The following is a 14,261-nucleotide window of genomic DNA, read 5'->3' as shown; positions in this document are numbered from 1 at the left end:
CAAGAAGTTATGATGCCTGCTCTGTTTGAGTTTCCCGCGTCGTCCCATTAGTTCCGTCCGCGGTTTTTTCTCCCCGCGAAAGCATTTTTGGCTTGCGAAAGGCGGTCGGGGTGGGCGGATGATGGGTGACGCCAGGATGCGAAGGTGTTTCTATTTATACATGGCCAGTTTGCGAGCGGCAACGTAACTGGTGTGCGTACCAGTGTTCATGGGACGGCAACGGCAATACGGACCACGCGTCCGATGCACGAAGAGCGATAATTATTGTTCAGTAAACAGGGCAAGCAGGGCCGAAATGGTGACGGTCGGCACGCAATGGAATATGTTGTGATTCGCTGGTTCACGCTGGGCATCCGGTGAAGTGTTTAGCATCCAAATTCAAACAACATCACTGAATATTGGATGGATGGTGATGAAAGTGAATGGCAAATGATGAATTCGCGAGCACGGGTGCGCTCGCACGTGTAGATTAGCATGATAACTCGATGCCTTTTTGCATCGATTTACTTAGCCTACGTAGAATTCTGCCATGAAATGGATGAGTAGGAACTCAATTTACCAATCGCTACCAGAATGAATTAGAAATATGCATATTTTGGCTACATTGCCGAATGAGTTTCAGTGAGCAAACGTCACTAATGTAATTAATGATGGAATGTTACGCAGTGTTCTTAGTAACTTCTAGATCAATTACATCTAATCCATTAAAATTTTGATGTTGATGTAGCGGAATTTGAATATAAGCGTTTCGGGTATGTGTACCGAGAAATCGGTCAACTATCATTCTGAACGTAGCGGGAAAGCTGATTGGAAAATTACCAAACAACGTTCGTATATCATATCACAATACAAATAATTAATCGATGATAGTTCGTACCAACATAGGCCTAGTAATGGATACATCAGATCCATCAATAAATCACAAGACAGGAGTCTCGAGCAACTACTTGAAGCTTACATAAAGATGTGTATAAGTAATGTGAAGCTTGTATAAGTTATGACCGATTATGCTTGCATGTGATCGATATAAGAACATAATATTTTGTTCCTTACATCCATTAGTTCGTCGAAATTTAGGAAAGCTACTCAATCGGGTGATATTTTTATCGAAATAAACTACACACATTGGATTGAGGGTATTTTGTGTGAGATAGCGATGTTGTTAAATATTAAACATTCAAAAGTATATTAAATAATAATATATAAGTAAAGGCTAATGAAACCCAATTGAGATTCGTTAAACATAAGTACCATTTGAGCAAAATGTTTTGTATTTGTAACATTAATAAGAGTTATTACTTCGGAAGAACATCACACAAATTTTACTCTTTTAAAATAATTTTAAAATTGTGTTAAGAACATTTTGGTCTGGTTGGTTTTCATATCTATATTTTTTTTGTATTTGAATCATAAAAAAATATTGTATTTGCCTCTGGCTATGTTGAAATCATTACGTTTCATATTTCAAACATTCCATAGTATTTCGTTTTGTCACAATCCATTTGGGTGTCATTCCATTTAATTTATGTTATCGTAATACTCAACAACAGATAGGTGGTTATGAAGAACTGGTATGAATCTTTATAAACAAGTGTTCAGGGGAATTGAACAATGTGTCATCAAAATATCAAAACACTTCAGGCGCACAGATGAGAGTGAAACGCACACAGCCCAAACCCTTGTACTCATCGCAGGCAGATGTTTGCGGTTCTGCGAATTGAAGTCAAAAAGAAACAAAACTCGTATCGATTCAGCCATTCGGCCGAAAGTACGCACACTCATTGAGGCCGTGGTTTTTTGTGTGTGCCGCTTTAACATTGAACCTGCATCAACGCAAAGGAATGTGTAAATTGTCTGTTAGGCTGTACCATTTCTAGCGAAGTTTTTATTCCATTTGCGTTTTCTGCTTTCGAAGAATTTCGGTACGTTTTCAACAAAATCGAAAGAAATCGGCTACCAATCGGCCCCAAGGGATGTAAATAAGCGGATGATTGCTCTGTGAGTTTACACGTCCTTCAATAATAAAAAAAAAACTCATGCTGCTGCTTGTTGAACCGTGTACCTGGGGCTCGAAATCATCAAAGCAATCCGGTCACTGTGCGCGTTTATAGGTAAATCATGCGTCTGACAAGCGCACGGACATGGAAAGTTGAACTCGAACGACACCAATAGAGTGTTGGTGTTGATGTAAATGAGCTGTTTTCGAACGGCTTAATTGATACTCTGCTGTGACGTGATCGGGTACCGCCCGATAGACCCATCAACGCTGGAAGATGGGCGATAGCATGTTATGATCCTTTGCATGTCTTCATTTTCCTTCACTCTCCTTCGCGGTGGAGGTTTTCGAATTCCTAGCGACACTAAGCGCTTTCGCTTTGGGATGTGTAAAGTATTTTTGGGTTCACACAATCATTTTCGCGCAATTCAAGTGCACAACAATATCGCACAACATACACCCGTTTGCTTCGTGTTTTTTTGGGGCGTACGAGTGCTTTCGTAAAACACCGCCACCGAAAACCGATGAAGCTGCGAAGAAAACGAGCATTTTTGTTGGGACGATGTGACGAGTTGGATCGAGGGGGACGAAGGACGTGGTGCGCGATGGAGGACATCGCGTAGCATAAAAATAGCCCGCACTAGATGGGCAGATGCTTAAGATGACGCTTTTTTTGTACGTAGAATTTGTTTTAGGTTTTTTCTTTTTGTTTTTACTCGTTGGTGTTCATTTTTAGTTCGCCCCGCACCGTGCACCGTGTTCGGCAGCTGCGGTGTTCTGGCAGGCTGTCCTCTCTCTAATGCATCTTTTTTACACACGCCATCCCCCGAACCAATCTGCGTTTGAAAACACAAACAGCGGGCCCCCATTAGCTGGTAGAACTCACTTAAAACCGTTTCGCGTTTCACCGTAGCGTAAACATCTGATTAGCTGCCTAGTGTGTGGCGGGACCGGGCCAGAAGGAACGGAGAAGGAGCGTGTGTATGCGTGTGGAAGCAGATTTTCTTTTATTTTCCACCTGTCCCCTTTTGCGGACTCGAGGCGCTAGCTGGCGCAGGAAAGGGAAAAAACGACGCATTATCATGTTCTGTCATCGGGGACCGGTAATCCTTCGTACACCCAAGACACGGCGTCTTGGGTATTCCCTTTTTTGCCCCCAAGTTCGTAGGTTTATATGTGGACGTGCATACAGGCAAGCCCGGAGTATGATACAGTGCTGTTGGCATTTAAGCTGCGCTCTAAACATTCCTCGCCACCCTCACCGTACCGCTGAGCTAACTGTGATGCTATTGTTTTCCCGTTTTTTTTGTTGTTAAAAACACGGGCATTTGGTACAAACTGCCCTTTTAGTTTTTTAGGTCGACAAACAACGTCGTCGTGCATGCAGGCCATTTGAGCTCATCACAATGTTGAGTTTAATGTTATCGTTTCATCTTCCTCTAGATTACGAACCTTTCGCCAGCAACTGTGAGAGATGATCTGAAAACTGAAAAATACAGCTTCTTAAATCCGAGTTCCGAGTGTTATCGCACAATTTAAAAAAAGCACGGTGCAGTGTGATTAAGCGAACATAAAAAAAAAGTTTTGTGTTAAACTGTGTGAAAAACAGAAGGAAAAAATGCGTGGTGTATAAAAAAGTGCGTGATAAATTGTGCAACCAGTGTGAGTCCAATTTCGAGGAATCGAATTGTAATAAAATCCCACTCATATGTGGAATGAGAGAATGTGTATTTAAATACAATTTTTTCCGCGAACCAATACCAATGACGTTTTTTTCGTGCGACACGGAGTGAGTACATGTGGTGAATAGTTTGTTTGTGGTGTGACAGTTGCGCACTTTTTGCACTCCCATTTAATGTAAGCTTCTTAACGATATAAACCAAAATGACGAGCTTACGAGTGCTCACGTTGCTTGTAGTGGCCCTGTCGGTGAGACACGGGCACTCGCAGGTGGAAACAATACTTGACAGCAGTGAGTACGATGATTTGGGGTTGCCCACGGCAACCGAACGCAAACTCCAGATGGCGGGTTTTCTCTCCAATGACGGCACCGACCTCTACCCATCGGCATCGATGTCTAACGATGGTCCATCGAATGCGTACCAGCAGCGGCCGTCGATCGCAAACTACGGCAACAACCCATTCATAGCCCGTGCGGAACAGTACCGCAAGGCGCACAGCGGGGGCTTACGACAACAAACGTTGGCCTCGCAACAGCAGCAGCAGCAGCACCAACAGCAACAGCAGCAAGGATATGATCCACGGGACGGCACACCGTACACCCGCGACATCGCCGTGAAGCAAGGCGTACTGCGCGGTTTCGTGCGTGTGATGCATCCACAGTCCGGGTTGAAGAATGTCGATCAGTTCCTGGGAATACCGTACGCCGAGGCACCGGTCGGCTCGAGACGCTTCATGCCGCCGAGTGCACCCATACCCTGGAATGGGCTAAAGATGGCTACCAAGCTGTCACCGGTCTGTCCGCAGAATCTTCCCAGCCTGAACAATGCCAACAATAACTACTCCAAGGGACGGTACGATCAGATCAAACGGTTGCTGCCCTACCTGAAGGTGGAAAGTGAAGACTGTCTGTATCTGAATCTATACGTACCGAGTTATGGTGAGTTTTTCTTGTGAGCAAACTAATTAAAATGAGATGTTTCCGACGATAGTCTGACGTGCAACGTTGGTGGTCAGTTGACGTCAAATCGAACCATTGGCCGGAACAGTAAACATTGGAGCAGCAAATGTCCGGTGTAGGTAAAATTGGAACCCCACATATACAACCCCCCTGCCGCATCAATCATAAACGTAACGACCTGCTTGGTTGTGTATTATTTCTACCGTCGATTACCGGCTCGAAGCTTAGCGCGCTCGAGTTTGTCTCTGCGTCCTTGAATGTGTGGATCGCTCAGTGGCGCCAAACAAATTGCGATCAGCACGCGTAAACGCGAGTGTGAGATTTGGATGGCGTTTGAACGGTATTTTCGACTCGAGTTCGTTTTCTTTGCTCCCGTGGTAGTGTTGTTTGGCGCTTACCTCCCACGGTGACACCATCCCACGTGTCGCGGGGGCGCGTCCCGTCTATAGGGAAATGTGGGTCGCAAGAAGGCCAACCCGAAAGTCGCGATCGCAGTTGGATCTGTTCCATTTTCGATACCCTTCAGTTGGCGCTATTAATTGGTTTTGCCCGTAGGAATTAATGCTCGTTCTGTTGGTGGTGTACGTTTATTGATCATGCTTGTGGTCAAAATTTGGACTTCGATTGGTGAAGCTGAATATCTGTTGGCATTCTGGATGTATGGATCAGTTTTGCATTTTATCTTCCGCTTAAATAGATGCACAATTTTTAAATCAAGTTTAAGTAATAATTTATGATCAAATAGAAAGATAATTGACAAGAGAACAGCTTTGAATCTCTCTTTAATTTAGACAGATTTTTAAATTCGACATTCGTCTATGGTGCGGATTTTAATCCCTTGTAGAATACAAAAGATACATCGAAACCAAAACCCTTTTCACAACTTGAAAGTGTAAATGTTTTAACCCATTCACCGGCAATGGAATAACTTACCAGCGTATATGAGCAAGCCAACCGTTCAGGTACGGACGGGTGCTTGAGTAGTTTGAAGACCGTGTATGTGTTTATTTCGTTTGCATTACTGCGCATCATTCTGTTGCAGTTTGACCACTGGCCAGTGTAGCATTTGGCGATGGCAAAACTGAATTTTGGCTTCTATTTTCAGCATTCGGATGAAAATTTATGTTCCCATTATATGCGGAACGGTTGAGAATGGAATTAATTTTGCTTCTCATCCCTCCCCACTCGGCGCCATTTTGGTTCACTTCTGGTGCGGAAGAGTCGAAGGCGTCCACTGTCACATACCTGGTGCAAGGTGAGAGTACGCGAGCTTAAAAATGAATCCGAGTAAAACAGAGACGAGCTCAAAAATCTCCCCCAAACACCGGGCAGGGGTTCGCTCCGCACCGGACAGCAGGCAAAAACAGCGGCAAACAAAATTGAATTTAATAAATGAAAAACAACCCACCCGCGGTATGGTGCTGCGCTGGTGGAAACGCTGGTGTGCACTGGGTGTACCGGGGTTCCGCGGGGGCTGTACGGTAAAGAGCGTAAATTTTATTACGTTCAGCAGAATTCAATTACTGACCCACTTCACAAACGCGAAAATGATCGTCCGTTTCTTCGGTGTCGGCCCATCATGCTGTAGTTAAAAATTTGCCAAAGATGAAGAGAATAAACGAAGTTCGACAGGACCTCGATGCGGTTGCTTGCAGTGGGCACGCTTTATTCGATTCCTGTTGCATATTCGCTTTGCGGAACGCAAGGAGGTGGACGAGGTGGTTGAAAGGTTTCGTTTGGAACAATGCCAGTCCAGCGTTTGGGGAGGTTTCTCTGTGGGCCAAATGCTTCAAGGATGTTGAGGTCAGAAATTTCAGTGGATTGTTTTGGGTTTTTGCTAAAAATCGCTTTAACGCGTAACAGGAGCGTCACGGGAGTTGGAAGCAAAAGCGAGCAAAATAAAAATGAAGTTATGGAAGGAAAATAATTTGATCGCTCGATGCAAACTAAATGCTAGTAAAAACCATAGTTCAAGAAATTTATGATCTTCGTGAATTGGACATTCACGTCAAAAAGTATGTCATCTTTAAAAAAAATTTCCCAAATTTAATGTTTTCTTTTTTCAATTCTAATAGAGTTTTCCAAAATGCTACATATATTAGGTACACTCTCTACATATCTAGGTGTTTTTGATTCTAGTGAAGAAACTCGTAGATATGAGTGTTCTGCACACTGTTTCAAAAAAAACCTTTAAGAATGTTAGTTTTTTTCGCTGTACAGCTTCATTACAGGCTGTACAATATGTAATACTATACAAGGTTCTTTATTTAAAAGCTTGACAACAGATGGATTTTTTCTCATGCACGTAGAGTTTTTAGACTTTGATTGAACTGCATTGAATTAAAAAAAATCCTTATAGGGAAAATATTGTTAATGGATAATGAATAACGAACAAGTGCAGCTTACAATATTCGTCCGCAAACATGGTCGACCAGTTTAGCCATGGTCGTAATCGTAATAGCCTTTTTAACTTTCGATTCCGAGAATGCATTTTAATAATCGAGTAAATGCACATTTGTTTATGCATTATCACAACAATAATATTCGGAATATTAATAATAAACCACTGGGAATTATGAAAAAGATTAACTGCTTTCACCATTACAATGCATTATCATTTCATATCAATCGTAGCTCATTGAATGTAAACTGATTTCGTATAGATATGGTGTGGTATGAAAATAGATGCACAAATGCATGGAAAAACGGGGTCGAATCAAACAGTACCTCTTCGCGAAAGCATAATTATGTTCGCACAAAACATGAAATTTAATCAACCAACTCGACACACATACAAACTTTTGCTCGTCGCATGTTTTGCTGGAAAACACGAACCTAAGCAGCGGTTTTCAATTACAACCGACCACACCTACACGGCAACACGGCAAATGGTGGCAGTATACTTCTGTAATTTGATATTGAATTTCAATTAGCGTGTATTGTGCGGCACACTGTTAGGTTAGTGCATCCTTTCTCACCTTCACCCGTTCGCTGTGCTTTGCAGATGGTATCGGACCACAGACGAAGTATCCCGTCATCGTGTACATCCACGGCGAGTCGTACGAGTGGAACAGCGGTAATCCGTATGACGGGTCCATCCTGGCCAGCTACGGTCAGGTGATAGTGGTCACGCTTAACTTCCGGCTGGGCATCCTCGGTAAGTACTCAGCTCTCCGCACCAGGGCACGCCAGGCTGCCGTACTAATTGGACCACTTTGCGTTCGTTTCTCAGGCTTCATGAAGCCCGGCATCAGCGATCATACGACCAGCAACTTCGGCCTGCTGGACCAAATAGCGGCCCTGCAGTGGATCAAGGAAAACATTGGCGCGTTCGGTGGGGACGCGAAGCTGGTGACGGTGATGGGCCAGGGCACGGGTGCGGCCTGCGTTAACTTTCTGATGGTGTCCCCGGTAGCGAAGGGATTGTTCCATCGGGCTATCCTGCTGTCCGGATCGGCACTGTCCGATTGGGCCCTGACGCAGCACCCGCTGCAGTCGACGATGCAGGTCCTGCAGGGTCTGAACTGTCCGCTGAACGGTGAAAACGACGAGGTGACGGCCTGCCTGCGCCGCAAGCGCTACAGCGAAATACTCGGCGTTAAAACGGCGTCACCCCAGTTTTCGACCCGGTTTGGGCCGATCGTCGATGGGCTGGTCATACCCAATATGCCGCACAAAGTCATGGGCCAGTACAGTGACATTTTTAGTGGGTAACCGTCGTGTGATTTATCCCGTTTCCATCGTGGCCGCTGTGTGTTGCAGAAATTAATTTTGATTTATCATTTTTCTTCCCTCCATGCTCTCCGCAACCCAATGGCTCTACCGGGAATCAACGCAGATACGATCTGCTGTATGGCATGACCGAGCTGGAATCCTATCACATCCTGAATGCGGTCGCGCTCACGTACGGCCTGCTGGAAAACGAACGAGACAATTTATTGCGATTTTACATGCAAAATCGCTTCGAAATACGGCCCGACCTGGCCCTCGCCGCTACGCTGCGCGAGTAAGTGGATTTTATTTCATTCGCTGCATTATTTCTTCCAACACTCTGGTCGCACGTAGCGGAACGTGTTGTTTGGTGACGGCAATGAGGGAGGAATTTAAATTGCACGATAGCAAAACGGAAACAGACAGCAACGTGTTTCGACACACTCATTACGTCCCGTTTCACCATATTCCTGCTTTTTTTTTTTGTTTTGCTCTATTCCCCCGGTTCTAGGTACACCGAGATCTACACGGACCCGAACAAGGCGCTGGCCGACGAGCATCGGGACAACTTGCTGGAGATACTGTCCGATGCGCGCGTCGCTGCCCCGATGGTCCAGACCGGACTCTATCTGTCGAAGGTCAACCCCAAGTGCTACATGTACGTGTTTGGCCACAACAGCGAAGCGGGCGAGTACGGACGGGTGAGTGTTTTAGCCGATCGAGCATCGCCGCCGTAGCGGTAGCACATGAATGATGTCTAATTACTGGTAACCGTTCTCGCTGTTCGGTTTATCTATTTTGGGTTTTGTTCTGTTTTTTCGGTTTTCTTCGGTGCGACCGACAACAGCTATCGCAAAGCGTGGTAGGCGAGGACTTGGCGTACGTGTTTGGTGCCCCGCTTGGACAGGTGGGTCCATTCCAGCACCATTACAATGCTCGCGAGCGATTGTTTTCCGAGGCGGTGATGAAGTATTTCACCAACTTTGCCAAAACCGGGTAAGGGGAAGCAGGGTTTTTGGTGGATGTATTGTCTGTTTTGATGTGTTTATTCGTTTTTTTTTGTGTTGGGTAGTAATAACATATGAAATTAATTTAGTATTCAAACCAAAATGTGTCATGTTTTGTTGGCTTGCTAAACTTTAATAGTTTGTTGTGTCATTGCGAGATTTTAAGCGCGTGTAAAGCAACTTCAATTTGATTTAACTGATTTTGTTTTAACTTAATTTTAGTTTTCAATTTAAACTAATAATATATACAATATTGTCCGAGTTGCACCAATATTGCAATTCAGGGTTATTTACGTAAGTCAAATTTAAGTACCACAAGAAAATTGGTATTTGATGACTATATAAGCGCATCATAAAACCATTCAATATGCTTTGGTAAACAGATATTCAGAACAGGTAAACAGATGTTCAAAACAGATATTTCAAATATTTATATTAAATGCAATCAAACCACGCACAGTCTTATAATTAAACATCAGGTGAAAGTTGTTTGAAACCTTGTTTTTTATACTAAAGTAATTTATTTTTTCATAAATATGATGTAATCCTAACTTGGAAACGAAATATTGTTGATTTTAGTTTGATTTCCGGCGTTCTCGAGAAAAGAAAGTAGTATATTTACTCTGCCAATACACGTGTGCAATAATTTGATAAAAGTTTTTATTTAATAAGGATAAAAGTTTTTATTTAATATTCGTAAGAGTGACAACATAAAACCTCGTTACTGTCAAACGCAAATGAGCATTCGTGAAAGGGATCATCCTTTCGGGAAACATCCATTCGACATGCCATGGCTGACTTTTTAATTAAATTGTACAATCGATAATACTTTAAAAGCATGTTCCACATTATGGTTTTGCTATGCATGTAAAACTAACCAGCGAACTAATCTGCTTTGCTACAAATTCCTTCCGCTTGGTACACCCCCCCACCCTTGGCTCAAATTTCCCGTGTGTGTGTGCGATGCAGCGCATACGGCAGCAGATAGACGCCTCGCCTATCGATGCAACGCTGGATGCATGCGTTTACATGAGTGAAGTTGTGCGAAACTTTTTTGGTCAGATTTTCATTCAGCTTCAGTCGTGGCTAGCCATGATTATAGCAAACAAATAATTGGTTTTCCCTCCGTGTCGTGCTCTCTTTCTCTCTCTTTCTCTCTCTCTCTCTCTCATACAATCCTTTCCATATCCGCAGCAACCCGAAGGCACCGTGGAAGGATCTGTTTTTGAATCTCAACCCGGAAGATTGGTCGTACTACGATGTGGACTGGCCGGAGTACAACAGCATCAACCAGAGCTATTTGCACATGGGCATAACGCCGGTCGTGGGCCACCGGTACCGGCAGAAGTACATGAAGTTCTGGAACGAGGAGCTACCGGAAGAGCTGAAGAAGATTACCAGCTCGAAGGCGTACGCTCCGTACTCGGACTTCTTCAGTCCACCGGGTGCTGGTAAGGGTGTCGCCAGTGCGGGTATTGCTCGGCTGCGGGGTGGCACTACGCCCCATCCCGATTATCCTACCGGGTACATCAACCTGTACCCGTTCCACGTAGACATCGAGCGTCCGACGGAGGATCCGTTTAAGGAGCTGCTGTACCAGATGAAGGACCCGCTGGCAGGGCCGGGTATGTACAATGCTCCCGCCACATCCTCTGCTGCCGCTATTCCGGACAGGGGGGCAAGTCCCGCCCAGCTGGCGGCCGGTGTGGATCATCAGAAGCACCAGAAGCACCTGAAACAAATGCAACAGTCCGCGAAGGACCCATTCGGATCGGCGGGTGACGCAGAGCTGGATGGAGGTGCGACGGAAATCATGAAAAGTGAATCGACGCTCACTATTCTGATAGCGGTCGCCATCGTGTTTCTGCTGTTCAACATTGTCGTCATTGTGGGGTATCTCGTGCGCCGCCATCTGGGCAAGGGAGGAGTGGGCGCCGGTGGGCGCAAGGTGAAGCGGAAGTACGACGATACGATGCTGGAGAGTGCGGCCGCTGTCGTGGTGTCCGGTGTGAGCGTCGGCGAAAAGGAAGACGGATGCAATCAGCTGCATGGCCATCACCACCATCATCTGCATCACGGTTCTTACCTGCTGGACGAAGCAGCAACGATGATGCTGAGAAAATCCAATTCGTACGAACCGGTCGCAAAGCAACCGTTCGGGGACGGACCGGTTTCGATCGGTGTCGATGCGGTCGATTCGCATACGAAGGTGTGCGACTGGATGGTGGCATCGGCAGGCTGCCGAGTGCCTCCGGTCGTGCCTCCGCACAAGATCAGCGTTGCCATCGATGCTACGCCGCAAGCGCGCGGCAACAGCGTGCTGCGCCAGGAGCCGATAGAGATAACGAAGGCAAAATCGTTTGAGTATGGGCCAACGGACGAAGTGGACTGTGCTGGGCGAGGTTGTCCGGGGGATGAAACAGCGCGGGAAGCTGACTCGAGCGGAACCGGCAGCAGCTCTTCCGGGACTACGTCATCCTGCTCCAGCTCGGCGGCTACCGATGAGCTCAAACAGACGTTGCCTGCTGGAATTTATTACAACTGTCCGGAATATTCGTTGAGACGGTTCGGTGCGGCCGAGGGAGGAGAGGAGGAGGTTACAAGCTTCATCGAGCCGGAGATCCCGGGAGATATAAACGTCACGTCCCGCGATGAAAGCATCGAAAAGGATCCCCTTTCACCGGAAGAAGCGCTGCGAGTGATTCAGAGGAGAAATTTCCCCAAAGTGCTCCCGGACCATCCACGGTCCGGTGGCGTTGGAGGCGCAACGCTCGGCACCTCCATGAAGCGACGCTCGCTGCCACCTCAATCACTGTACGGTGTACTGCCGCACGGTAGTCACAGTTTGCGTCGGGATGCGTCTGGCGGTGGTCGATTGATACCAGCACCACCACCGCGCATCTGTTCCACCCTCGGTCGACCGGCAGCCGTTCGGCAGGCGCGAACAAGCCACAACTTCATCAGCTCCCCGCCGATAGTGGCCGAAGAGCCACCGGTCGAGGAGGAACCTCCGATCGCGCTGAACACGCTGTACGTGGGCCCCTTGCTACCGACACACCAGGAAAGCACCTACATGACAATGTCGCGCCAGAACTCGGTGGACTCGGAGGGTGATCCGAGCTCGCCCGGGAACGAAACGCAGCCCGGGCACGAACACGGTGCGGAAGACGTCGAAGAGCAGCCACCGGTCGACATCATTTGTATAGAGCATAAGCCGGAAAACCACTACAGCTACGTTCGGCCAGTTGGCTTAATGCGAACACCGTCCTCGTTTAAGTGTTTCGATACACCGCGAACGGGCAGTGGGGAAATGCGAAGTGCGGGCGATGGCGAAACGCTGCAGCCTGCGCCACGCGATGGAGACGCCCAGTCGCCCGTACGGGATAAGTTTAGTTCCGATTCGTCCGCTACTGACACGACATCGGGGAGTACCGGCACGATAAAGAAACTGTAAATAGCAAAACAAGACAAATTGCGAGTTCGAGGAGCCTTGACACTTTCACGCGTGTCGTCTGCCTTCGTTTGACTAACGAGAAGGATATTGATTGGTGCGCTTTGTAGGGAGCGCGCTCTGTTTGCTAGTACTAGTGCAAACGGGTTTGCCATGCACTTGAGGCATGAAGTATTTATTCTTAGGATCACGCTCACTTGCAATATCTGCCGGATGGGCCCACAAACCGTACTGGTTTTCTCCACCGGCAACAAACATCCCAAAACCTTGTTACACATGTATTTGACCAGCCGCGCGCTTAAACGGTGCGTCTGTACTACTCATGTTCCGGAGCTGGATGTTCCAAGCATTCGAACCGACCGAGATACACATACACACATGAAGATTCCATATATTGATTACATTAATCCGGTAAACTAACGCAGAATGCGGCACTGGCACGGCGAAAACGTACCGACGTTGATCGATTTGCTTTGCCAGAACTGTACGCGCTGGTGCTTGACTATTTATTTACGTTATTTGTACAAATAAAGTAACGCGCAAAACAAACACACGGTTTTAGTTGGTAAGTAACGTTTAGGAACGGGATTAGGTAGATAGATGCAGCACGTGGTAATAAAGTAATTTTTCTTAGTAAGATTTCGTGTTTCCATGGTACTTGTGAAAGATTGTTAGCCGAAATTTCCCGATAAACTTCACCAACTTTTCTTAAGTGAAAAACAGTAAAGTTAAGGTTTTGATTAACCGTGCATTCGAATTCAACGATTCGAATCTGTTGTTCCGTTTAGTACATGTATTTATGTTGAAAAGATTTTCCGTTTTTCCCCCAGTTGAGCTTTCGCTGGAGCTTTAAGCGCATGAACGTTTCGTTGTGTGAAACATGTTTGCGTTCAATCTTGCTTCGTTTCATGCAATGCCATTTTGATGAAATATTTCACATTGCGCAGATTACCGGTGGCTTGCCGTAAGGAAAATGATTCCGATGGATTCTATATTTTAAATTTTAAACATTCACCCAAAATCCAACCGAACGAACTAAGTGTAACAGTGGACCAGTAAATAGTAAACTATTTTCAAATAAGTGCAAAGGCTTTGCATTCAAATAATTGTAAATAGCAAATTTTGTACTAGGCTTTTCAGTTAGCTTTTCGTAACAAGAAATGTATTTAATTGTTTATTTCTTCCGATATGACGACATTTGCCGTATTATCAACACCGTTGTGTTGAGTTTTGTACAATCTTGAAAGGCAATTAAGATTGCCTCCTTGCAATTTCCCTTATCCCAGGTTAACTCGGATACTCGGTTAACTTTACGTAATAAAATAGTAATATATAAAATATGTCTTGTTAAAAGTGAAATAAATAAAATTTTGCTTTTGATTTGGTAAATTAAACACTAACTGATAATTAAACAAATTTTACCTCAGTTCACTCTTTCACATAACTTCTCTTTAA

The 14,261-nt window shown here is 45.5% G+C and overlaps 1 protein-coding gene across 1 annotated transcript; it reads left to right on the top strand.

Moving 5' to 3' along the window:
• The first annotated feature begins 3,880 nt into the window (after positions 1–3,880).
• On the top strand, positions 3,881–13,394 carry LOC128310346 (uncharacterized). Its single transcript, XM_053046969.1, has 7 exons — positions 3,881–4,616; positions 7,642–7,794; positions 7,870–8,347; positions 8,476–8,643; positions 8,860–9,049; positions 9,196–9,344; positions 10,550–13,394. Exons 1-7 carry the CDS (start codon positions 3,881–3,883, stop codon positions 12,807–12,809), a joined length of 4,134 nt encoding a protein of 1,377 aa, XP_052902929.1. The 3' UTR covers positions 12,810–13,394.
• Positions 13,395–14,261: the final 867 nt, after the last annotated feature.

This window comes from Anopheles moucheti, chromosome 2 (assembly GCF_943734755.1).
Source record: "Anopheles moucheti chromosome 2, idAnoMoucSN_F20_07, whole genome shotgun sequence".
NCBI lineage: Eukaryota > Metazoa > Arthropoda > Insecta > Diptera > Culicidae > Anopheles > Anopheles moucheti.
This window is presented reverse-complemented; position numbering and strand designations above follow the sequence as displayed.